Source organism: Sander vitreus, chromosome 15 (assembly GCF_031162955.1).
Source record: "Sander vitreus isolate 19-12246 chromosome 15, sanVit1, whole genome shotgun sequence".
Classification (NCBI taxonomy): domain Eukaryota; kingdom Metazoa; phylum Chordata; class Actinopteri; order Perciformes; family Percidae; genus Sander; species Sander vitreus.
In genome coordinates this window covers 10,963,896-10,989,320 of record NC_135869.1, presented here as the reverse complement: position 1 = coordinate 10,989,320, position 25,425 = coordinate 10,963,896, and the positions used below count along the sequence as shown (strand labels likewise).

Here is a 25,425-nt window from a genome sequence, read left to right as displayed (position 1 = left end):
ATTTATATAGCAGAGAAGGCAAGATGGCGGAGTCTGAAGAGCCAAAAGCGGGTCCTTGTACTTTTCTGTTCAAAAAATCTACTAAGAAATTCTCCGGACGAAAGAGAAAAGCAAGCGACAGCGACAAAGGTAGTCATTTATCATTTAGCTAATGTTTTTCAGGATGAGAATCCCTTGGGCTAGGAACGCTGTGGCTTTGTCACCGGTCCTGAATTGTCAAACACAAACTACGTCTTCTTGTGTTTGTCCGTTTTTTTATTCATTTATTTATTAAAACAATAACATTCACCTGATAAGAGCCAAACGAACCGAAAGACGAGAGCAACTCTGTAAATTGTGGGCAGGTTGTTCAAATGTTCGTCACACACAAAAAAAACAATTCCCTCAATTTTGCTGTGTTCCAGTTCCCTCGTGAAGCCTGTACAAAGTTTGAGCTTTCATTTATGGAGAACAGCATTCTGACTTCAAGAGAAGATGCAAAAAATAAGTTTAACTCATTCTTTTTTCAGATGGCAACAGTGATGAGGACCAGAGCTCTGTGGTCAGAAAAGGAAAGAAAGACACTCGAGTCAACCCCATGATTCAAAGGGTACAATAATAATAATAATAATTTCAAAATCCATTTTGGGTTTAATAGTAAGGCCTGACCCTGGTATTGTCCCTGTTCAGACAAAGAAGGTGGAGAGAGATGAAGAATCGTCCAGTGAAAATGAAGGAGACAAAGAGGAGAAGAAGATCACTGTTGCCTACAAGTCCACACGGTCAGCAGTAAGTTGAGGCATTTTTTTTTATCTTACTACATTTTGTATGAGTGGCAGGAACTATACAGTTTAAATCCCCCTGTCAGGGAAAGTATATGAGAAACAGCAACTATATGTCGGTGCCAATGAGCGAGGTCAGTAACCTCCCAGCTACTTCCAGTGAAGCTGCTCAGTGGCCGAAAAGTGTTGTTCTCCATCTGCATCCGTGTTTGTCTGAGTTCTGATAAGTTAACTTAAAAGGTTTTGTTTTTGTACATTCACAGTCATGTATGTTGTTGTGAAGCCACAATCTCTTGGCTTGATGGAAGTACTGTACAAATCTTTTTTTCAATTTGTTATTCTCTCACTCTTGCCCCAAAAAAGAAACCAGAGGGACCTGAGGACATGGGTGCAACTGCTACATATGAGCTGGACACAGAGAGAGACAACGACGCTCAGGCGATCTTTGAGAGGAGTCAGAAAATCCAAGAGGTATAGGAGATTACATGATGTTATTCTTAATGGCAATTTTTTTTGCAAAAAGCTACATTTTAATCTACATTAATGGAGTGTGTCATCGTACATTTTTGATGTTTTAGTTAAATATTCAGTATTGGTATAGTTGCAACAAATATTACATTTTAAAATGAAATTGAGTTGAAAATGTATAACTACACAAAGTAATACCTGAAATATCAAATTTGTGATTTGATTTTTCCTCAAAACTTTTCATAAAAGGTCAAAAGTAGCATCTTCCTAAATGTTAACTTACACAGTTTTTCTGCCAAATAATTATAAAGTTTCCTACTGACTGGTTAATCCTTTTTGTACCCCTTCAACAGGAGCTGACGGGTAAAGAGGACGACAAAATCTACCGCGGCATCAATAACTACCAAAAATTCATCAAGCCCAAAGATACCACCATGGGCAATGCCTCCTCTGGCATGGTCAGGTATGTACTAAGGCAAGACATATTCACCACGTGCTTTCATGATACACTCTTCATCACCTATGAATGCTAATGTGTAATCAATTATTGTCGATGCATATCATTTTTGAACAGAAAAGGACCAATCCGAGCCCCTGAACACCTGAGAGCCACAGTCAGGTGGGACTACCAGCCAGACATCTGCAAAGACTATAAGGAGACTGGTTTCTGTGGTTTTGGAGGTGGGTATGAGATTTGTACCAATAAATCATAGAAGCCATATGTTGAATAACTAAGACTCTTTAACATATTGACCATTTACTGTAGTGTTCTTCTCTCCTGCTATTAGACAGCTGCAAGTTTCTCCACGACAGATCAGACTACAAACATGGCTGGCAGATCGAGCGGGAACTGGAAGAGGGCAGATATGGAGCCAATGGTGAGTTCAGGGGGGTGATTTCATGTCATTTTGTGTGTGCCTGCTGCATCAGCATTTCTTGAACAATACTGTGCTTTCATCTAGATGAGGAGAACTACGAGGTGAGCAGTGACGATGAGGATTTGCCCTTTAAATGCTTCATCTGCAGGGAGTCCTTTAAGAATCCCATCATCACAAAGTAAGCCTCATTTCCTCTACTTCTTGACTGTACAGAGCCTTGTTTATTACCAGCTGCAATCTGTTAACCAGTTAAATATCTCCCAGGTGTAAGCACTACTTTTGCGAGGTCTGTGCTCTTCAGCATTACCGCAAGTCCAAGCGTTGCTATGTCTGCAACACTCAAACCAACGGTGTCTTCAACCCTGCAAAGGGTAAGTAGATACTGTCAAAACACCTTTGAGATGGGGGAATAAACTACCAGAAATTCGTATGATGAATGCAACTCAATGATTCCCTTCAATCTATTATTTTCCTGTTATTCCAGAGTTGATGGCCAAGATGGAAAAACGCAACGCCGCAACAGACCAGCCACCATCGGATGAGGAAGATTAGCAACATCTGAACCTTTTCTACCCTCCCCTTATGTTTGTCTGTGTACATTTTGAATAAAAGGACTTAAGACAACTGCCTCGCTGTGTGGTACCATCAAGTTAAAACATTAAAGTGAACAATGTTTATTGTTACAAAAGTCAAGTTTGACATTTGCAACAATTTGCTTTGCCCTCACTTTCAAATGCACATGCAGACAAAACAAGCACCAATGTAACGTTCACTTCTGACATAAGTAACACACCCAGAGTAAGTTCAAGGAAATACATACTTCTATGCTCTGAAGGATAAAGAAAACTGATGTTAAGCTTAACCTCTGTGTGACAAAAGCATGAGATGTAGGTTACACTGTAACAAAAGCAGAGAGAGCTAAGAAATGTGTATACATGCTGTTCATTTAGTTGACCCTTGGGACAAAGTCGAAACCTTCCATCTGGTGTAGAGAGGGGCTGAGTGAGCTGTGAGGACCGGTGTGCACCCTTATGGTGGTCTCGCTGAGCAGATGGGCCACATCAAGTGGCCATGTTCAAACAAGAGGTGGAGTGTCCCCTCTGAATATTTAGTACCAACTTAAATGTTTGAGGCTCCATCTACTTCCATAGATTGTCCTCTGAAACCTCAGCAACAGCATGAGGAAAAGAGGAGTCCTGTTGTGTTTTGGCTCCAGGTGGGGTTGTAATTTGGGAGTACATTCTGTGTGTGTGTGTGTGTGTGTGTGTGAGTGAGTGAGTGAGAGAGAAAGGTCATCAGTGCATTGCTGATGGCAAGAGTCTGTTTATATGTAGAGAACAAAAGTTTGTGAGGAATTAAAACCCCAAAAAATGGCTACTGGCTTTTAAGAACAGCAACTCCTTTTAGTTTGAGATTTAAATTATTTACAAGGGGACCATTACAAAAACAAATCTCGTCCAGTATGCTCAGAAAGTTTTTCATCAGAATACCACGAGCGACTCCCCACCTAGTCCTCCACTGTCAGAAGTCCCAGTCGTCCACCTCCAGGTGGCTGAGACCTGACTCCAGACTGGCCAGTCCAGAGGGAGAGTTCTGCAGCTGGGAGATCTCCAAGCTGGTGATTGCCGACACAGGCCGCAACAGCTCAGGCAGCGCCTCCGAAGGCCGGCGTTTGATCTGAGAGGGGGAAGAAATAACATTTGGAGGACAATCTTTAAATATTACTTTTTTAATGTCACCATACAGTAAATGTACAATAAAAAAAAAACATCTATCTGTACTATAACACCACAAAGTTCTGTTTCAACCAGAAGTATAGTAAGTTACAGGAAAAGACATCCAAAGGAAATTGTATTGGTTTTTAGCTGCTGTGCTTGTTGTACCAGAGGTAGTCTAGTTTACCGGATGTACATTGCTGACATCCGACACATGTTCCTCCCCTTCTGCTATCTATTTTTGCAAGGGCACTGTCGCTGCATCTCGGGCTTAGCGACCTTTTGATGGTTTGTGATTGACGTTTTTTGCAGTGTAGCTAGACCATGCTCCAGTGCTGACACAACGCTGGAGATAATTCTGGCAATGCAAGACTACACCAGAGGTAAAAAAATAAAAAAGTGCCAAGGTAACACATTAAATAAAAATAGTAGAAACTAACAGTAGGAAAAGTAGTTGTTTTCATGAGTGATAATGTCAGGATTAACCTGGTATTTTACACACCTGTTTGAAGAAGGGATGGCCTATGAGAGTGGTGGCAGATGGTCTGAAAAGGAAAACAAAGGGAAAATAGTTAGTGCCTTGAACCGTAAATATCCTACAACATGTCCTGTACTATATTTAAGCATGTAGGAAGAGATAGGCCAACCTCTTCTCTGGCTCTCGCTGTAGACACTGCTCGACAAAGGCATGGAAGTGCGGGGAGAACGTCCGGTTGTAGGGGTGTCCCCCTGACGAGGAGGAGGGCTCTCCATTGGAGTGGCGACCACCTCCAGCTCCTGGACACTCGCAGATCCCGGAGTCAGCCCCAGAGCGAGACGGTTTCATTGACAGCTCCTCTGGTGGGATAGTGGTAGTGTCCAGTAAACACGGCACCGTTCCATTTAGCTTCTCCAGCAGCATCTGTGGAAGTGAAGTGGATATGGAGGAGTTAGGTAACCTACCCTTTGATTTCAGGAAAACAACATACAGACCTTTACCTTTCAATTTAAAAGATATAGCCCTTTCATCCTTTGTAATTTTTTTTAATACTGAAAAAGATTCATGTTACCACAGTTTGTCTCATTTGTCACTACATTTCTGGCTACAAACAGATGCTAGGTCTTTTCTCACCTGTGTAGCTGGCATGTCTTTGAATGGCACATGTCCATTGGCCAGTTCACAGGCTGTGATGCCGAGGCTGTAGATGTCTGACCGAGAGTCGTAGCCCTGCAGGTTCTGAGAAAGAAAACATTCACATTCAAAATTTAATTCACTATTTCGCTTCTATTTCATTTTAATTTTTTTGCTAAATGCATCATAGAGAACTGTTACTCTTGAACTTTCCATTTCCAAAACTTGTGGACCAGAGGCAAAGACGGTATTATCACAGTATTATAAAATGCTTGATTGTGAAGGAATGAAGTGCTGTACCTGCTGCAGCACCTCAGGGCTGAGCCAGGGCAGCACCTTAACGCTGTATTGGGGGAAGTCGTGGACAACTCTGTCCCTCTGGCCATGACGGATCAGACTGAAGATGCTCCGTAGACCTGACATGCAGACCTGTCCGTCAGCTGAGATTAACACATGGCTGGCCTTCACACTCCTACACATAACCAAAGACAGTTTAAGACACTGAATGTCACGTAGACTGGCATGTTGGTTTATCAATACTGTCAATATAATAAAACACAATGCATAGGTCCAGAAACCAGCACAAGAAAACAAGAAATATTGGACAGCTTATTGTGTATGAGAGATACTGACTAATCTCCAACTATGACATAATATCTCCCCAACCGGTTAGTCATGCCAATAACCAAGTAATGCTACAATGGTAATGACCTTGTGCAGCTTTTTTATTTAGATTCCTGATAACTGTTGGAATATGTTTGTTGCTTTTCTTGTTTTAGGTCAAAGTTGATCTTATGCAACAGCTTCATGGTGACAATCTATAAAACCTGCAACAAGACCTCCTCCACCCTCCCCTAAACCTAATAAAAATCATTAGTTTGGCTTTCAGCGGAGTGTTTTAGTGTCCCATGGTGGCATACATACTGTGTTACACAATTCCAGGAGAAACATTTAATATTTCTTGAACAGTTTCCACACACTTTGGTTTAATTTTGCTTTGGTGTAAAATGATATGTGATACAAAAAGACATAAAAACCCAAAACCTAATGTGGAAGTGTATCTTACCGGTGCACATATCCCATGTGGTGGATATATTCAAGAGCTTTGAGCATGCCCAGTAAAATGTATGCAATTGTCAGCTCAGTCATACCATCAGCAAAATGTGTGCAGATCAGATCTCTGGCTGACCCTGAAAGCACCATCAAACACAGATAACCATGAGCTGAAAGCTGTCCTCTATTAGTGCAGGCTATTTTGAAATGTTGTTTATTATGAATAATAAAATACAGTGACAGTTTAAGTGTATTTTTTACCATAAGCCATGAAGGGGGTGATGACCCACAGCTCATTCTCAGCTATGAAGACGCTTTTGTAGGGTAGAATACTGGAGTGGTGAAACAACTTTGACACATGTAGTTCGCCCTAGGAGGCAGAGAAAAGGAAACTACATCTTATTATGTCAAGACGACAGGCAGATGACTGTGAATCTAATTAGGCATTAGAGGGTGAGCAGTAAAGACAGAAAAGTTAATGAGAACACCGACACAAGGGTTACATAAGTATACCCAATGCAGCAGTGAGATGAAAGAAGGGGGATTTTATTTTAAACAAGAGAGAGACAAACACTATGGGAGGAGCTGAGTCATGGCAGAGTGATGGGATCGAGTGCTGATACAGACCTGCAGGTATGTAACCATGTCATTAGTGCATGGCTCCAAGTCAATCCGTCGGATGGCTACGTGCTCCCCGGTGGGTTTGTATCGAGCCAGGTTCACTGTCATCAAGTCGTCCAAGCCCCGGCCTAAAACACAGACTTCATTGAATAAACTATTCATCTCATTGTTACACAAGTATGCTCCAGTCATTGGGGGACGAGTATTTATGTTGTAATGATGTTATCAACAACAACAAATGCATATCTTGGCAATAGTACTGTTTAGCTACTGTTCAAAAACTATATTGTCAAAGTGAAAGAATAACATTTTAACATTTAGATACCATTCACTAAAAAAATAAAAATAAAAAAAAAAGATGTTTTGAAGGCGTTTTATTTTTTAATATAATGATGAGGCTTTACTTTAGCTAATACTATTATAATACTACTTCTAATACCTTTCTGCTAATAGAAAAACAGAATGAAACGTATGCGCCTTGAAATCAATACACGCAGCCCAGTCCGGCTGTGTCTTAGCCTTTACATACCGATAATGGTGAGGAGCTCGTAGGAGCTGCTGTCAGGGAGGAAGCTGCCCATGGTGTCCTGACGTGGGAGGGGGGTCAGACTCTCCTGGCTGTCCTCATGGGCCTGAAGGTAGAGCGGAGGAAACAAGAGTGACTGAAGATGGGCTGTGATACATGACTTCACTAACTACAGTGCAGGACTGTGTTAAAGAACTTGTGAGTGACTACTGGAGGGTTGGCCATACACTACCGTTCAAAGGTTTATAATATCCTGCCACAGAAGCTTGATTGCGTACAGTCAGATGTCTAAGAGGACTACTCTATACTTTTCAATAGTCTTTGATGCTTTTAGGTTGTAGAAAGTCCTCTTTACAAATATGTATGAAGGGTTTGTTTTGTACATGGAGAACAAAATGCTGTTCAATGATTCAACCAGACTGACAACTGAAAGGGCAGAAAGAGACAAAGATCCCTCTGAGCAACAGCTGAATAAGAATAGAAGAAATCGGCAGTCCTTGGTAAAATAAACTGGAAGCTTAGCATCAAAATGTGTGTAGATATAAATAAACAGGTTCCTGTTTAAGTGGCAAGCGCACAATATAACAAGCTGGAATTAACAGGCAATGTGTTGCTTTAGTAAAACTGTTCTTCAGACTTCACAATAGAAATAAGTTAGTCTAGGGTTAGTACTATTGGAACAGGATCAAGGAATATCAGCTGAACATACTATGGACTAACAAATCCCAGTTTAAACCTCCTCTTTAATCTAACCATTGAGTAGACTGCAGAGGGCTCAAAGAAAAACGCACTAACTCAATATTAAGAGTCAAATTGCACCGTTGTTGTTCAATACTGGCCAAGAGTCACTTGCGCTTTTCTGGACTGAAAAACAAATCCAAAATCCAAGTTCCAACAGTATTCTCCCCAGACATGTCACACTGTGGGGACGTTGTCTAAATGGAAGTTTTAATCATCTAATTCTTCTTCTTTTCGGACCAAAACTATTTCATATGTAAATAATACATTTGCTGTCTTAATTATACTGTTTTTTTTTTTAAAATCTCTGTTAAAATATTATTTAAGGAAAGAAAACATAAATATAACAGCTGATTCCAAACTTTTGAACGGTAGTGTAAGAAGGTAGTGCGAGAACTGTTAAAAGATCACTAGAGGACAGGCGTGGTGGTGTGTTATCATGGTGCGTTAGCGTGACCCCTGGCACTAGCCAAAGAAAAAAAACTGGAATTGGAAAACATTGGTAACACATACCGGCACTCAAACCATCATCGGAAAAAATATTTTGTGAATACAAGTGTCTACTGTCGGTCTAGTAATTAAAAAATATTCCAATACCAGATGCCCTCAATATAAAACTGTTGTTTTTATGGCGAATGACAGTTACGATTGATCAGTATTTGTGAAACGATAATAGCAGATGAACTACTGCTTCTATAATAATAATAATAATAATAATAATAATACTATAAACAGAATAGCAAATACAGAATCCCACAGTGTGGTCTACACATATGTAGCCTAAGCCACCCTGTGTTAGTTGCATCACAAACACATGTAGAGAAAAGTTAATATTCTTGGCAGCGAGGACTCCTGATTTCCATCATTTTTTGCCATTCAAATGATGGAAATGGACAGATTGCAGTAGCAAGCTGTGAAGGCAAATGAAGGCAAGCTGAATGAATATTTGGATTGTTTTTATGGTGACCAGAATGAAGACTCACATTCAAAATCAGAATAGTGCACTTCCTCGAGCATAATAGTATCCTACGGACCGGAAGTGGCTTCAAGTTCAAGATCAGACACAGAACTCTGAAAATATCCTCACAGATAAAACCAAGAGTTGCTCCAGTTCTCTGGATGTGAAGCCAAACGATGCCTTTTGCCATACTTATACTACTATAGTGTTACAGACTTTACATTAAAACTGGCTTGATGGCAAAGCCAAACATGCTGTGGTAGCCATCAGGTAAGGGAACATCTGTAAATGTTGATCTAATCACATAGGTCGCTGTACAAACTGCCATCTTGATCAGATTCAGAAGGGGTTGGCCATGCATTGCTAAAGCTGAACACATGGAACTCCATCCATCTAGAGCCTGCAGGGACACACAGTGTCTGACATCAAAGTGTGACACAAGCAGTTCGCCATCAACTCAACAGACCGTCAGCACAGATAGCCGTGTCAAAACGCGTAACACTCACAACACAAAATTAGACTCTTAGTGAGGTGACACCAAAATCCAAAACAGTGTCACAGTTCAGTTACCTGGAGCGCAGCATTTTAACAGCACACAGAGGACTCAGACAGGGCTTTTTAGATTAGACTTAATTATTCTCTTTCTATTCCACTGGTGAGTGAGGTGACCTTCTGAGCTATGAGCATGTACAGCGCGTGTCATGAACTAGACACCCATGCATGCATACATGTGCAAAGCCTCAGGGGGGGTTGTGGATTCCTCTACATCTAAATCTGTGTGCGCACATACACATGCATGCACGCCCATACACAAAGGGCAGATGGGGGATGATGATGACAGGAGTACCACACTTACTTTCCTGCGAGAGAGTCCCTGAGCTTGCTCTGGGGTAGAAAAACCACATCAATGACATAAAGACATGTACAAACACAAAACAAGAGAAGGACCCGTGTTTAGAACAGCTCTTGAACTGGGAAGTGCAGCATCTGGCAGTGGGAGTTTTGATAGACAACCGGTGATGGTTTCCCTGCCACTTACAGGTTTTGTCTGAACCAGCAGCTTTGTCTTACGTGACCATCCACAAAGTGACGCATCATTATCAAGTCAGATGGTTTTCATGGTAACTTGTGAGATTATGATTAAACTGCAACTGCAAAAATTCTCACCCCAGTAATTTGCTTACATCAGCATAACAGACTTAAATATTTTATTACCAAAGCAGATGGAAAAAAAAAAAAGAAAAACAATCCAGCTAAACCCTGCAGGTTCTTCCCAAATATTATGCAGCAATGATAATACAGCACAGCCATATGAGAAATGATACACTTCAAAAAGCATGCAACATTGAGCAATGATCTGCCAGCAAGAAAATAAGGCAAAGAATTAAAGCACCCCAGAACCTTTCCATAATACACAAAAGCTTTAATAATGTGCCACAAATTATACTAATTATTAATGAGGAGAAACATTACACTTAAACGGATAATCAAACCACTGATAAACAGCCACAGGTTGATTGGAAAAGGTTTCATATCGTATTTGCTTAAACTAGTTCCTAGACACTTAACCTCCAATCCCTCCAGAGATGCACTTCTGGAGCCAAGCCAAAGGTGAGAAACTAATTAAAGCAGGAAGTATCCCAGTCTGAATAGTTATGGTAGTCACAGGTTCAGGTACAATGTCAACCATTTTCTGTTTGTTTTTCTACAACTGTGTGAACATAAGTGTAGCTACGGTGGTCGAAGGATCCAGCCCACAATGAAAACATTTGACAAAATGTGTCAGCAGGAAGATCTATGTCTGCTCATCATTGGAGAGTCTTTGTGAGGGTTTCATACAGTGTAGATTTTGTCGCCGTCAGACAGAAACCTTGTATCTCCATATTTTGTCATAAATCAGTGCTATCAGTCACCTTTACGTTGGTCTGTGGGTTTTACAAATATTTAAACAGTGACGAAGCGATTTCATCTGAGGTAAATAGATCCACAAAAGTTTTTTTCAAATTAGCCTTTTTTTTTCATTCCCCACAAAGCAACGGTTTCAGACATACAAGGTTTTTGCCTGACGGGGACGATGTGTAGATTTGTTCTGAGTGGTCTAGAGCCCTGGTACACAACATAGTACCACACATTATAGGGCAAACCTAAGCCCCAAAACATGTATTAACTATTGTCGATATTATATACAGCATACTCACTCATGTTTTCTATTGTGACAAAAAATATTACCCACACACTGTCGGAACAAAAATGAAAAGCTACCGGTCATGAAATGAGCATGTGACAGTCTTCGCCTCTAACAACCCGCTTGTCTGATACTCTGGTTAAAACAAAGGTGTCCTGCTGCTGCTGTACAGAGTTCAGCATATCAAACTCTTTTAGGCCGGTTATTGTGCATCACGCAGCAGCTGATAACACTATGGATGTTTATTGTACCACCATTTACATGTAACTGTTGATTCGGATTCTTCTCCCCCTGGACTGCTATTATTCTACCCTTCATGATACCATGTAGGAGATACACCAGCCCACGCAAAAACATGTATATCTTATTCGTAATTACCACTGATGTATAAGTTTCCCCAGTTATCAGCTCATATTTATAGTAATTTCACTATAGCACCACACTGAGTTCTATACCTTTTGTACCTTTATCTGAAGAGCCAAAAGTTCTGACTAAATTCAGACGTTATTTCTCAATAAAGCAAATGTGGTTAAAGGCATGAGTTACCACAAGAGATAACTTCAGAATTAATTAGGTATAATGGCAAATTAAAAATATTTGACAGCCAAAAACAAGTAGGCAACCTTTTTACACGTGAGATAAACACATTCACAAGAAGCATTAAATAAAATGGCCATTTTCTGATACATTATTGTAGCAAACAGCAACAATAAGGCAGTAACACTTAAGACAGGTAACCAATGAGTGATTTACTGGATGGAAAGCTTTCAAAATAATTAATTAAGTAATTCTAGGAGGACATCTGAGAAGCAGAGCAAAGCTTCAACTAGAGCAGAATGTTGTTTTCTGTTTGTGCTCATGAAGGGCCTAGTGTGTAAGCAGTGGTTTGGGAATGTTGAAACGTTTTGTTTCTCCGTATGCGTTGGACCTCACCTCCAAATAACTCCAAATCCCGCAGGCTCTCCACACTCAGTTTCTCAGATACCCAACGCTGACGGACACAGAGGGTTAATACCAGACATGGAGAGAAGAGAGCAAATGCAAGCAAGAATAAAGAAATGTTCCACAGAAACATAAAGATGATTCATGTTGACTTCCGAATTTGCAGCTGTAAAAGTTTTCGGTCTCTTTTATTAAGAGAATATCACAGAAAGTTCAATAAAAAAAAAAAGCCTAGCAATCCTTTCTTGTCTGAAGAGAAGTGATTGAGTGAATAGGCAAACTGTTCTCTCTGTCCCTGTGTAAGAACGTTATAAAGATAACTGTACGTTATTGTCTTGTCATGATAACAACAGTGTCTGGCTGTTTGCAATGAAAGTCATATGATGACATGGTAATTATATATGTCAGATTTCCCTTATAGGGATTAGGCTTCAATGAAAATATTGATTAAAAACATACAAGTACTGTAGATTTAATCCTAGATCTAGAATTAAATTGAATCCCTAAATTGGCCTATGTCTAAAATAGGAGGTACTTGGCAAACACTTACAAGAAAAGACATGGATCCTCTTGAGTGTGTTACACGTGAAAACACGTCCAGCAAATACCTGTGAAGACAAGTCAAAAAACTGTGAAGTAGAAGATTTCATCATCTTCATTTGGTCTCCTCCTGCTGGGGACAAAAGTCACTTGTGGTTGGTCTATCATATTAATCATTTGATTTCATCTGATGGGATTTCACTTTAATATCAGAATCTTTAATAAATGCATCCCAAGGCGTATACTGTTTCACATACTTAACAAAACACAACATTAAACCAAACAACAAAACAAATACTACAAACATATACTGCATCAGACATTATGATAAGTAGCTGCAGTGTAATCACTCACTATCACAAAAGCTGATATTCTTTAATAAAATATGACAGGGTTATGATGTAATATTACCAGCCAGAGACAGGGGTCTTTTATTATACACAGTTTGAAAACTTGACTTAAGCGTTTGACGCACAGATACATAGCAGTTTAGCCAGTTTAGCTTTGAGCTGAACAGAGACAACTGAACCATGCACTGATTCCATACTGCATAATAGTCCTTATTATAGACTGGAAAAACAATAACAGAATCAGTGTGTTTGCTCCAAATTACCTCGGTCTCCTAAGAAAGTAACTACGTTGTTGTACCTTACCACAGATATAACCTATATTTGCACTCCAAGATAAAGCAGCATAGACGCCCCAATATTAAAACTTGTTCAATTTGTGTGTTATGGACAGTAGCTGGTAGAGGATTAGAGTTCACAGGGAGACCAACAATTATTTGTACAATAGTGATGAATAGGATCATCTTCAGTGCATAACAAAGACGACAGTGTAGTGACATTTGAAAACCTAAAAAAAAAAATATTTGGAATATCAGTTTTACAAGCATCTGTATAAAGTATGAAGGGTACCTGGGGTGCTCCTGATTCAGTAACAATGGAAGTTGAAATATATCTGATAAACTTTCGGGGCGCCATCCTATGGGGCACACCCCCCACTCTTACATCTCTCCATACATTAATGCATGTGTATAGGTCCTGTTTGTGCATGTGTGAATTCTGTGTGTTTGTGTGTGTGTGTGAATATATAACAGAGTGAAAAATGTAGTTCCCCTTCGAGGTATTAATAAAGTATACCTCCCTCCCTTCTTTAACTACATGTACTCTATTTGTAAGAAATAAATGGTAACACTGAATCAGGTGAGGATTAACTTTTAGTTGAATCCTCTTTGTCAATGAGAGCGATTATCATTACTACACTTTAGAATTCTATCATAGAATAAACATACCCTGACAAACAGCACACATCTGTAGAACATACATATTTTAAAATGTAAGTGATACTTAGTGAAATTACTTGTGTTTTAGGCAAACATGTTAATTTGTCATGCCTAATGTATGTTATGCATATATGTTATTAGAGTGATTATTAAACCTTATATAGTAAAGTAAAATCCACCAGCCAGGTGATCTCTCAGTAGTTGTGGCTTTGAGTGATTACATCTTTATCAATGCTTATGTGGGGCTGAAACCAATCACATTCACGCTTGAAAATAGTGGTTAAAATGTAAACACAGAGATGCTGACTTCCAACGATAGTAAACGAAGTAATCTGAACAGACCAACAAATCATTAATATCAAAATCGTCCCAAGTAGAGCTCAGTTCTTGCTAATGGCTCGCTAATAAAATGCGCAGGGCTAGCAATAGTAGATTACCGTTAGCTAAAGCAGCTACCTTGGATTATTTTAGCAACAAGAAATGCATTATTTTATTGACTTAATAACTTACCTATATGATGTTTAGAACAGCAATGCCTGGTTGGAGTGCTGTTGTATTTTATGATAACTTATTCAGCTAGCTATCCTCTCCAGCGAGATGTTTTTGGCAGTTCTCCACTACGCTTTGGTTGATCGTCGTCGTCTCACTCTAACAACGACAGGCACTTTGCGCGTACAGATGACGTAAGCACCGCTTGATCTACTGAAAACACTGGAGCATTTACTGGCATCAGAAAAAGGTAATTAAGCCCTGTTAGCCACTGTTACAAAAGTAATTGATACATTCAGTCAACGAATAATGTTATCGTATATCGGCTGTCAAATGCAGCCCAACTACACTAAATTCACGGTGTTGACCCTAGCCTCGCACAACGGTATATAGCACACCCCCATCACGGCCTAGTTCATTTTTCGGCCTTGAGCTAATGCTAACGTTATGTGTAGCTAGCTAGATCATCGTGGCCAATGTTGTCGTGTTATCAAGTTACTCTAAATCTAATAAACCGCCCTAACCCAGCAAGTAAATCATAATGTTGTATTGCTTTGTACCGCCGTGTTAAGATAGCTAATGGCTAATTAGCTAGCTTTATGTTAACGCGGTTACGTTAAGTCTGATAACGGTGTCTCCTGCTGCAAAGTCCAATTTAAATTATGCCTGATTAATGTAATATTTCTTTTTGGAAAACATGCGTTTATCTATGAACGTGAGTGGAAATGCCTTCTCACATCTACGTAGATATGACTTGTAGCTATGCACACACTATGTTGTTAAGCTAATGCTGCGCTAACGTTGCTGCGTTGGAGGTAACGTTAGTCAGTAAAAACGTATTCAAAGGGTTTTTCTGTTTTTCTTGCTAGTTAAGTCGTTTTTTTGGTTAGTTGCAATTCAAATCAACTAGCAAAATGAATGACAGTCAGGGCTAATACTTTACTACTTGGCCTTTTGACTAATAATGATAAACAAATGTGAAAACTGAAGTAATTTGAGGTGATACAGAAAACCATAGGCAACATTAAGGATTCATGTGTCACCTACCCACCATATACTCAAGTCTGCTGTTGCTCAATCGATAGCGTGCACAACATCAAAACTTCAGGAGAGGTTAGGGAAGTGTATATTCTATAACATATTAAAACATTGGAGTGTACACGTTTTTTGCTAATTAAGATTTAAGGTATATGTCCTTTAGGCATGGTAGGGCACCGCCTGTAGTGTGTTTAGTTGGGGGGGGGGAAACACTCTGCAGGGCCTTGCAGTCCTGTTCGGTGCTGTTTCCGTACCAGGCAGTGATGTTCCCCTGAGATGAAACCGTTGCCTTCCTCACCACTGAGTCACTACTGTATGCAGCGCCCAGGTCAGACTCTCTGGTATTTGAAGCTGTCCACCCTCTCCACCAAGGACCTGTTGATGTTAAGGGGGGTGAAGTTCCTTCCCTGCTTCTTCCCAAAGTCCATTATCATCTCTTTAGTCTTGCTGACATTCAGGAGTAGGTTGTTGTCCTGACACCAGCAGGTCAGGCTCTCTACTTCTTTCAGGTAGGCCTGTTCATTGTTGTCTGTGATCAGGACCACCACAACTGTGTTGTCAGCAAACTTGATGATGGTGTCGGAGTCGAAAGTGGCTACACAGTCGTGTGTGTACAGGGAGTACAGCAGTGGACTCAAAACACATCCCTGGGGGGCTCCGGACTGTTGACTAAATGGCAAGCTGACAAGAGTTTTCCAAGATTCAGACAAGTGCTAAGTCATGTTTAATTGGTAGTACCTTCAATAAAGAACCAAGCCAAGAACAAATTAATGCAACGAGATTTGGTGTAATATCAGAGGTATCTTAAATGCTTGTTCCCCCCCCTATGTTTTCACAGCACAGCTATGAACTGGAACAAAGGTGGTCCGGGTGTGAAGCGAGGGTTTGGGTTTGGAGGCTTTTCCCTTGCAGGGCGAAAAGAGGAACCCAGCCTTCCTCAGAAATCTCACACAACATTTGGAGGACCTCCAGGATCAAGTGGATATGGGAGGGGCCAGCAGCTCCCATCGTTCTACAAAATAGGGACAAAAAGAGCTAATTTTGATGAGGAAAATGCGTGAGTATTGCATCTCTCCCATACATACGTATACACTTTTACATATGTTCAGTGCAACCCCTTATCAGTATATAAAGTGATTTGTGGTATTAAATATTTAGAAAACTGCATCTTTGTCATTTTCAACAAGGTATTTTGAAGATGATGAGGAGGAATCCAGCAGCAATGTGGATCTTCCGTACATCCCAGCTGAGAACTCGCCCACACGGCAGCAGATGCAGTCTGGTGGTGGGTCAGACAGTGAAGATGACCCACTGGATGCCTTCATGGCAGAGGTTGAGGTGAGAAGAGAATTACAGTTCGGCAGATAAGAGGCAAACTAGAATATGCTTCCAAATGCTTAATCTGCGGTTTGCTCTAACAATCTTGTTTTGTTTTCTCCTCCAGGACCAAGCAGCTAAAGACATGAGGAAACTGGAGGAAAAGGAAAAGGAGAAAAAGTCAGCCAAGTAAGATTCAAATGTTTTCATTTGTTTGATTTTTAGTCACTTCTGAGGTCCTTATGTATGTGCTTAAATTTAAATTTGACCATAAGGGGAAAGAAAAGGATTGGCCACATGAATTATTATTTTGTGAGCAAAATTATAAGCCCACTAATTTGAGATGATGATGATGATGATGATAATAATGATGTTAATTTGTATACTCCTGTACTATTCACTGTCTTAACTACCAGTAGCAATGTGGCAAATGCAGACATTATATATTAAGTTTCTTCAATTTCTGGCACAAAGCATAGCACATCCAGCAATGTTTTTGCTGGCTTAATAGATATCATCAGGTAAGCACTGACCTTAGTCATAATGGGATGTGGGCTGTCTTGGGTGTATGAACGAGCCGCAGGGAAGTTTTTTTTTTTCTCCGCTTGTCATTTCAGGGGTATTCGTGATGACATTGAAGAAGAAGATGAACAAGTGAGTGAGCCCTCCAAAGTTCTTCATCCACTACATCGTTGATCAGAGGTCTTCAGACCAAACATTCTCTAAATCTACCTTCTCTAATGTTATAAAGCCCCCCTTGCCTTCCCATCTATTTTACAATGCAGGTTGCATTTAGGATTATTGTGATGGAGTTGGTTTTCTTGTGTAGAATATTCTTGTTGTTTAGAAAGTGTAAAAAGAAGCATGTTTATGTCAGGAAATGTCATATGATGATATCAGATTGTGAATAGTAAGCTGTCCTTCTGTTGAGCTGAATGTCTCAGTATGTCAGTTACTGGTGCCTGGACGCTGTGGTAAGCAGCACGCTGGCTCAATTTTACCTTGAAATGCTGTGCTCTCTGCAGGAAGCCTACTTTCGCTACATGGCAGAGAATCCCACAGCCGGGCTGACCCTAGAAGAAGAGGATGAAAACATTGACTATGACAGTGATGGTAACCCAATCGCCTCTACTACCAAGAAAATAATCTTGCCGCTTCCTCCCATTGACCACTCCGAGGTACAGTTGACACTATTGATTGAGCACAGAGACAGTTTTAGTTGTCTCAACAATGGACCACCATTTTATATCTTTAACATGTGTCATGTTTTTCCTATAGATTGATTACCCACCCTTTGAGAAAAACTTCTACAATGAGCATGAAGAGGTCAGCAACCTGACTGGAACCCAAGTGTTAGAGTTAAGGCACAAGTTGAACCTAAGGGTAAGTCCGGGATTTATGCACACAAGTAAATAAATGTTATATGGCTGAAATGATACACGTCATAGTAATTATTACTTTGATTCAGTTATTTTGGTCAAAGTTTTAGCAACACTTATTGCTCTTTGGAGAGACTTCATCATGTGTTAACTGTCATCATCATAATTGTTTTGAATGTCTTTAAATTTGTTCTTTTTTGTGTGTCTTTTTCAGGTATCTGGTGCTGCCCCTCCAAAACCTTGCACTAGCTTTGCCCACTTCAACTTTGATGAGCAACTAATGCACCAAATCCGCAAGTCTGAGTACACTCAGCCCACACCGATTCAGTGCCAGGTAATGCTGCACGTTTATCTTGAAGGGATACTTTGGCAATATTCAACCAACTTTGTGCCATAATAATGTTGGTAGTATGTGTAAATGAACTATGCTAAACTTCCCTCCATTTTACCAGTGCCCAGATCTCCCTACTCACAGGCCAGCAGAAAAACGCCAAATGACGCTGCTGCTCAAACTACAGATTGTATTTCCGCATGCAGATACAAAGATTATAGAAGCGGATTGGGAGAGACAGCTGCCCTTCTCTCTCTTTCTCAAACTCAGACCAAACTCAGATTAAACTCTAAAAGTAGACAGTGCTGATCAAATATAAACCCAAAATTCTGTTACTGTATTGAATATTTCTTGCCTAAAATGTTTTCAAAAACATATTTCAGTGCATTGTTTGGTTGAAATATGAGAGTTTGGGAACAGAAAGTGGGCTCCTTACTGTTTCCTGTATTGCGAAAACCGAGGCAAAAAACCCCAGATGAAATGGTAAAACTAGGCAGCTCTAATCAAATATCAACCAATTATCAGTTAATGTATTGCCTATGTCTCGCCTGAAATGTTTTCAGAAACATATTTTAGCTTACCGTTGAACTGTAAGACATGGTTGCTTGTTACCAGCCTATCGCCCTATTGATTCTGTGACGTGCTTGTCACCCACCAGTGGGTGCGTTGATTGGTCTGGTGCGGCGCAGTGTATTCTGGTAGTTGTAGGTTTTCTACTTTTTTGAGTGAAAGGGAATACCATAGCCCCTTTTCTCAGAATTTTCTAGCCATGTAGCACCAATAAAAAAATAAAAATAAAGTTTGCGCCATTCTACTGCATAGACAGCCCAGTTTACTGAAAAGACCCTCTTTCCAGCGGTACAATACTTCTTTAATGTTGCAACATAGTTTAATATAATTTTTTTTGGATGATTTCATAAAGAATCTTTATTGTTTTTGTTCTCAATCTGGGTTTTAGGGTGTGCCCATAGCTCTGTCTGGACGTGACATGATTGGTATTGCAAAAACTGGCAGTGGCAAAACTGCAGCTTTTATATGGCCCATGCTGGTTCACATCATGGACCAAAAGGAACTGGAGGCAGGAGAAGGGCCCATCGCCATCATTGTGTGTCCCACCAGAGAGCTTTGTCAGCAGGTGAGAAATGGGAAGGGACTGAGTCAGGATTTGTGAACGTATAGAGGATATTTGCTGTAGTGTTAACGAAAATAAATTGTTGTTCCACTGATGTGTGTCACATTGCCAGATCCATGCAGAATGTAAGCGTTTTGGGAAAGCCTACTCTTTGCGTTCTGTGGCGGTTTATGGAGGAGGCAGCATGTGGGAGCAGGCCAAAGCTCTGCAGGAGGGAGCAGAGATTGTGGTGTGCACTCCGGTAAGAGAAGAGACAACCAGCTTTTGTCTTTAACCCACCTTCTAAGAATAAAATTCACACTCCACTGCTGCAACGAATGAGATATTTACTGTTTGTGTGTTTTCACAGGGTCGTCTGATTGACCACGTTAAGAAGAAGGCCACGTCACTTCAGAGAGTGTCATACCTGGTGTTTGATGAGGCAGATCGCATGTTTGATATGGGCTTTGGTGGGTTGGCATTATCAGTGCTGTATCAGAGATGTTTAAACCTGTTTTGTGCACTGCAGCTTATTTCTCTTTTCCCTTTCAGAATATCAGGTTAGATCTGTTGCTAGCCATGTCCGCCCAGACCGACAGAGTAAGTGGGATTCCTTAAGTATTAAGTGTTTCATTGTCATAGATAGTAAGGCTTCAGAGCGTTTTTTTGTATGATTCTCAATATGATTTCCTTCTCAGCCCTTCTGTTTAGCGCTACTTTCCGAAAGAAGATAGAGAGACTGGCCAGAGACATCTTGGTAGATCCTATTCGTGTGGTGCAGGGAGACATCGGAGAGGTATGCAGCGTCATACATCTGCAAACATTTTAAAGATGTAGCTACACAAAGAGATAAATTATTCCTTGTTCACTGTGCCTCAAATTCCCAAAACACAAATTCAAGGCTACAAAATGAAAACACAGTTACAATACTCTTAATTAATTTTTTTTTAATTTTAAACTTAAAGGTCCAGTGTGTAACGTGTTTAGTTGTTCATTATCAAAATCTGTGTTGCCCGTTCACAACTTTTTTCATGAATATTTACCCCCACCATCAATTCCCAGTATTCCTTTTGGCTTGAAATTTTACATCTGCATTCACATGAACTGGGGTAGACGCTCCATATGCGCATACGTTAGCCAGTAAGGGACATACAGGACATACTGCTCCGCCTTTCACGTTTTCGCTGTCACATGATAAACTTGCAGGTGCTGCTAATGCTGCTAATGGGTATCGTAGCTTCCCGGCCCCGGCAAGTTTGAAGAAGGAAAACATGGAGGACCACACGTATTCAAAATCCAAATTTCAGGAACAGGAGTCGTCTTCTTCGCCCAGAAAAAGAAAAAGGATATTGAAAAGAGCAAGAGACCGGCTTTTTGAAGCGTGGAGGCTACCGAGTAGGTCTAGACCACACTCTATAATTTACAAGGACCCAACAATTCCAGTGATTCCCCCAAGAGCATGCATAAGTGCGTAAATGCATCAGTGGCAAGGAAAACTCCCTTTAGGAAGAAACCTAGGACAGACCCAGGCTCTTGGTAGGCGGTATCTGACGGTGCTGGTTGGGGGTGTGATGGACAATGGCAATAATAGTCACAATAAAGATATTGACTAGAAATAGTAGTTACAGTAGATCATGGTGTTGCAGGGCGCTACTGGGCGTAGCAGGGCACAGCAGGACGTAGCAAGTCGTAGCTGGGCATTGCAGAGCGTAGCAGGGTGTAATAGGGCACAGCAGGGTGTAGAGCAGGACCACGGCGACAGCTGCCACCATGATTTAGGTGCCATCCTGATCCAAGGAAACATGCTGGACGGAAGAAAACAAAACATAACGACTCCGGGGAATAAGCTCCCCAGAGCTAGGTTAGTAACAAGCATTTCTTGGGACATGGATACACACAGATGGAAAGAGAGATGAGAGAGAAGCTCAGTGTGTCAAAGGAGGTACCCCGGCAGTCTAAAACTATAACCGCATAACTAAGCGCTGCAGAGAAGGGGAGATAGGGAGGCTGCGTGCCATAACTGTGGCTACACACCCTCCCCCGCCGGTCTAGGTGAACGCTGCAACTCCTCATTCCCTAAATATACGTAAGCTTTCTATGGGGAGAAGCAGAGATAGGGTGGGGGTGCGCCATGACTGTGGCCACACACCCTCCCCCGCCGGTCTAGGAGAACACTGCAACTCCTCACTCCCTAAGTATGAGCTTTATCGAAGAGGAGAGTTTTAAGTTTACTCTTAAAAGTGGTGTCTGCCCCCTGAACCCAGATTGGGAGCTGGTTCCACAGGAGAGGAGCCTGATAGCTAAAAGCTCTGGCTCCCATTCTACTTTTAGAGACTCTAGGGACCACAAGTAACTGTGCATTCTGGGAGCGCAGTGCTCTAGTGGGACAATAAGGTACTATAAGCTCTTCAAGATATGATGGTGCTTGACCATTTAGAGCTTTTTAGGTCAGAAGAAGGATTTTAAATTCAATCCTGGATTTTACAGGAAGCTAATACAGGAGAAATATGATCTCTTTTCTTAGTTCTTGTCGATATATGATCTCAACGCTAGATGGGAGAAATTCCTACACATTGGACCTTTAACTGTGACTTGAAAAAGTTGAAAGTTGACAGATAATTCTGTCCTGGTAAAATATTGAGGTAGCAAAAGTTTTATGTTTTTAGGTGTGTATTACACTTTCATTAAAATGTCAATAAAGACACGCTTTAACATGCAGATCCCATGTTTTAATTACCTTACTTCTCTGACCAGGCCAATGAGGATGTCACCCAGATGGTGGAGATGCTGCCCAGCTCGACAGATAAATGGGGCTGGCTGACTCGGCGGCTGGTCGAGTTCACCTCCTCCGGCTCAGTTCTCATCTTCGTTACCAAGAAGGCAAACTGTGAGGAATTGGCTACTAATCTGACCCAGGAGGGCTACAGCCTGGGCCTCCTACACGGAGACATGGACCAGAGTGAGAGGAACAAAGTCATCAGCGACTTCAAGAAGCAGAATTTGCCTGTTCTGGTGGCCACTGATGTAGCTGGTGAGTACAAGAGGAGGTGGTGAGGAAGTTTTCTACCTCCCATTTCTTTCCCCCATTGTCGCTTTCCATTTCAAACACTTGCTCAGTGAAGTGATAGTTCAGACTACTGTATATTGAGAGCCGAGTGTCAAAACTATAGTATCAACACTTTCCTGCTTCCTGTTTGCATTCCTCTGCAGCTCGTGGTCTGGACATCCCATCCATTCGCACAGTGGTGAACTACGACGTGGCACGAGACATCGACACGCACACACACAGGATTGGTCGAACTGGTCGCGCTGGAGAGAAGGGTGTCGCTTACACTCTCCTCACCAACAAAGACACCACATTCGCTGGTGACCTCGTCAGAAATCTAGAGGGAGCTAATCAAGCCGTTTCCAAAGAACTGATGGATTTAGCCATGCAGGTGAGAATAAATATGTCAAAAAATAAAAAAGCTGTAAAGTCAATTGAATATTTTCAACTTTGTTTTCTTCACATTTATTTCCCAGAATCCCTGGTTCAGGAAATCCCGATTCAAGGGTGGTAAAGGAAAAAAGATGAATATTGGTGGAGGTGGTCTTGGTTACAGAGAGAGACCAGGCCTGGGGGCTGAAAGTTCTGTGAGTAACTACTTACCACACTGTTCTTTTTTTCTGCACTAATATATGTTGTAGTCTTCAACAGTGATCACTACAGAACTATTAAAGCCATAGTTTCTGTTAATACGTTTCTGATTGCTACAGTTAGATTTTACGCACTTAAATGTGTATTCTTAACAAGTTCAAGAACGATGCTTGTGGATTTCACCTTTTATGAGGCAAAAAAAAATGGCTGGTAAAAAGCCTGTGGCTAGTGGATTTTAAAATCCACCTGCCACAGTGGCTGGTGGCCCAAAAAGTTAACTTCAGTCCCTGTTCATAGTTATTATTATGAACTGTAAAATGAACCAAATTAAACAAAATTTCAGACATCTGTAAATGTTGATCCTCTGACAGCATTAAATGTTCTATGATGGCTTAGATAATTATTTTAGATTGAGTTTCATGGTGATAGTTGGAGAAAATTAAAAGAGATGTGAGCAACTATGTTGTTTTTGCAGGAACGCAGCAGCAGCAGCTTGTCTTCCACTAGCAGCTTTGAAGGTTACAGCAAACCAGCCACTGGGGCTATGGGAGATCGCATGTCTGCGATGAAACAAGCCTTCCAGGTAGAACTCTCTCCTTTCTGTTGTTCTGCCTTCAGTTTATTAATTTTAACATTTTACTAAAAAACGATTGTATTGTTACTTGTATTATGAGGGAGATAGTTGTGTTGTCAGCAGCAGAGTGACTTTTCAGATGCGGAAATCTCAGCACCTGGCTAAGAAATATATAAATCAGCATACTACTATTACCATCCTGCAAATATATTTTGGTCATTTTGTGTCGTGATGTAGGGTAATTCCTTTTTTTTTTTTACAGTCTATGTGCAATCCTTATTTTAAAGTTTCAAAGTAAGGATTTCTTGTTTTGCCTCCCAGGCAGCTAATCTTGTCCTCTCAATGTCTCTTTTTCTTCTAGGCTCAGTATAAAAGCCACTTTGTGGCTGCGTCCAGCGGCCCTCCAAAGCTCACCACTAAGTCTAATAGCTCATCGTGCTGGACCAGTGCCGGCAGCCTGAGCTCTGTGCCGACTGAATCCCCCAACAGTTCAGAAAGGTCCCAGAGCGCCGCCTTGTGCATGTCTGGCTTCACCAGCGCTGGCTCCCTGAGCTCTGTGCCCACCAGTCAAACCAGTTCACAGCCGAGCTACCCTCCACCTGCACCTCCCCCACAGAGAGACATCCCACGAGACAGACACGGGGAGGACCGAGGGCGCCATGATAGTTACCACCGCCACAGCGACAGGAGCGATCGACACAGTGGAGAGGATCGCTATGGAGACCGGGATCGGCATGGAGATGGAGACCAGGATCGGCATGGAGACGGAGACCGGGATCGCTATGGCGACAGGGATCGGGACCGCCACGGGGACCGGGACCGCTACAGCAGCAGCAGCAGCAGCCGCCACAGCGATAGTCGCAACGGAGATGCAAGCAAGAGGGACAGAGATGACCGGAGGAGTGAGAGGGATGGGGGAGACAGGGGGAATGGGGAGGGCAGGGACAGAGGAGATGATAGCTTTGCTGTCCCTGAACCACCAAAGCGTAGAAAGAGCAGGTGGGACAACTGAAGGAAAAAAATAAATAAACACATCAATAGAATAATATGTGCAACCAACTGCTCGATGATGAGCTTGTCTGTTGTGTAGGCAGATAGCAGAGCATATCAGAGACGGACAAAAGCACAGGACTGTAGGGAGAATTTTGTGGACTTATTTCAAATAATAGTGTACTGACACTTCTGTCAGGTTGGTTAGGACCTCATGATTTGGTCAGAGCTCAACAGTGTGTGTCAGACAGATAAACACAAACGGCTCAGAGACAGTCACTGTACTTATAGGACATGTTGGTTATTGCCTTGTTTCCCATCACTGAGCTCCTAACATTCTTTTGTGCTTGCAAACCTGAAGCTTTATTTTTTGCCAAGTGCGTTTGTGTGTTTGCATTTTGTTAATCTACAAAGCTAACTCATATAATTGTTTTATTTTTGAACGAGCTCTGTGATGATTCACAGTCACACACATACACGTTTAAACTATGTATAGCTCTTTTTGTGTCTTGTATTCAAGTTCTAGTGAAGTGCCTTTTTTGGCATTTAGTCTGTCTGTGCTTTTGAAATGTTTTTCAAGAAGATGCATTTGTTTGTATGAGAGGAAGTGTTCAAACATGGAAAATGTGAAGTTTTGATTAAAAGACTCCTTTGGCATCTACTTTTGTATCTGCTTGCTATGACAGTTAAACTATGTCACTCTTTTGTGACTGAAAAGCACTGCTTGAATTGGTTATTTTGTGCAGTTATATCAATTTTATATTGTTTTATTTTGTCC

General features: G+C 41.2%; 3 protein-coding genes across 9 annotated transcripts; 2 read left to right on the top strand and 1 right to left on the bottom strand.

Annotated features, from left to right (window-relative positions):
- rnf113a (ring finger protein 113A) lies at positions 1–2,818 on the top strand. Its single transcript, XM_078270405.1, has 10 exons — positions 1–129; positions 510–589; positions 670–768; positions 1,125–1,232; positions 1,583–1,692; positions 1,804–1,910; positions 2,018–2,107; positions 2,192–2,285; positions 2,372–2,478; positions 2,592–2,818. Exons 1-10 carry the CDS (start codon positions 24–26, stop codon positions 2,657–2,659), a joined length of 969 nt encoding a protein of 322 aa, XP_078126531.1. The 5' UTR covers positions 1–23; the 3' UTR covers positions 2,660–2,818.
- On the bottom strand, positions 2,723–14,419 carry strada (STE20 related adaptor alpha). 3 transcript variants are annotated; one of them, XM_078270403.1, is made up of 13 exons: positions 14,292–14,419; positions 12,507–12,564; positions 11,948–12,005; positions 9,686–9,714; positions 7,137–7,239; positions 6,614–6,735; positions 6,248–6,356; positions 6,000–6,123; positions 5,234–5,405; positions 4,934–5,038; positions 4,470–4,723; positions 4,325–4,367; positions 2,723–3,784 (listed from the first exon to the last, which is right to left on the bottom strand). In XM_078270403.1, the coding sequence occupies exons 2-13, from the start codon at positions 12,516–12,518 to the stop codon at positions 3,629–3,631; spliced, it is 1,287 nt and encodes a 428-aa protein (XP_078126529.1). In that variant the 5' UTR covers positions 12,519–12,564; positions 14,292–14,419; the 3' UTR covers positions 2,723–3,628. The 3 variants fall into 3 exon arrangements, with proteins under 3 accessions (XP_078126529.1, XP_078126527.1, XP_078126528.1); XM_078270401.1 differs by lacking the exons at positions 9,686–9,714; positions 11,948–12,005 and having other exon boundaries at positions 14,292–14,418; XM_078270402.1 differs by lacking the exons at positions 9,686–9,714; positions 12,507–12,564; positions 14,292–14,419.
- Positions 14,420–14,427: 8 nt separating this feature from the next.
- ddx42 (DEAD (Asp-Glu-Ala-Asp) box helicase 42) lies at positions 14,428–25,308 on the top strand. 5 transcript variants are annotated; one of them, XM_078270398.1, is made up of 19 exons: positions 14,449–14,520; positions 15,848–15,984; positions 16,147–16,365; positions 16,496–16,646; positions 16,753–16,814; positions 17,243–17,279; positions 17,651–17,803; positions 17,904–18,008; positions 18,219–18,338; positions 19,294–19,470; positions 19,580–19,708; positions 19,817–19,916; positions 19,999–20,046; positions 20,145–20,242; positions 22,201–22,477; positions 22,657–22,883; positions 22,969–23,079; positions 23,559–23,666; positions 24,019–25,308. In XM_078270398.1, exons 3-19 carry the CDS (start codon positions 16,154–16,156, stop codon positions 24,667–24,669), a joined length of 2,766 nt encoding a protein of 921 aa, XP_078126524.1. In that variant the 5' UTR covers positions 14,449–14,520; positions 15,848–15,984; positions 16,147–16,153; the 3' UTR covers positions 24,670–25,308. The 5 variants fall into 5 exon arrangements, with proteins under 5 accessions (XP_078126523.1, XP_078126524.1, XP_078126522.1 ...); XM_078270396.1 differs by having other exon boundaries at positions 14,505–14,520; positions 15,630–15,984; XM_078270397.1 differs by lacking the exon at positions 15,848–15,984 and having other exon boundaries at positions 14,428–14,520.
- Positions 25,309–25,425: the final 117 nt, after the last annotated feature.

Excerpts from the sequence above, each read along its gene's own strand:
- rnf113a (XM_078270405.1), top strand. The coding sequence starts at position 24 with ATGGCGGAGTCTGAAGAGCCAAAAGCGGGTCCTTGTACTTTTCTGTTC. Across the intron at positions 590-669 it reads TCAACCCCATGATTCAAAGG|ACAAAGAAGGTGGAGAGAGA; the intron begins GTACAATAATAA and ends GTCCCTGTTCAG. Across the intron at positions 2,286-2,371 it reads AAGAATCCCATCATCACAAA|GTGTAAGCACTACTTTTGCG; the intron begins GTAAGCCTCATT and ends AATATCTCCCAG.
- strada (XM_078270403.1), bottom strand. Across the intron at positions 9,715-11,947 it reads GGATTTGGAGTTATTTGGAG|AGCAAGCTCAGGGACTCTCT; the intron begins GTGAGGTCCAAC and ends TTTCTACCCCAG. Across the intron at positions 4,368-4,469 it reads CAGCGAGAGCCAGAGAAGAG|ACCATCTGCCACCACTCTCA; the intron begins GTTGGCCTATCT and ends TTTCCTTTTCAG.
- ddx42 (XM_078270397.1), top strand. The coding sequence starts at position 16,154 with ATGAACTGGAACAAAGGTGGTCCGGGTGTGAAGCGAGGGTTTGGGTTT. Across the intron at positions 18,339-19,293 it reads CCACACCGATTCAGTGCCAG|GGTGTGCCCATAGCTCTGTC; the intron begins GTAATGCTGCAC and ends TCTGGGTTTTAG. Across the intron at positions 19,471-19,579 it reads CCAGAGAGCTTTGTCAGCAG|ATCCATGCAGAATGTAAGCG; the intron begins GTGAGAAATGGG and ends TCACATTGCCAG.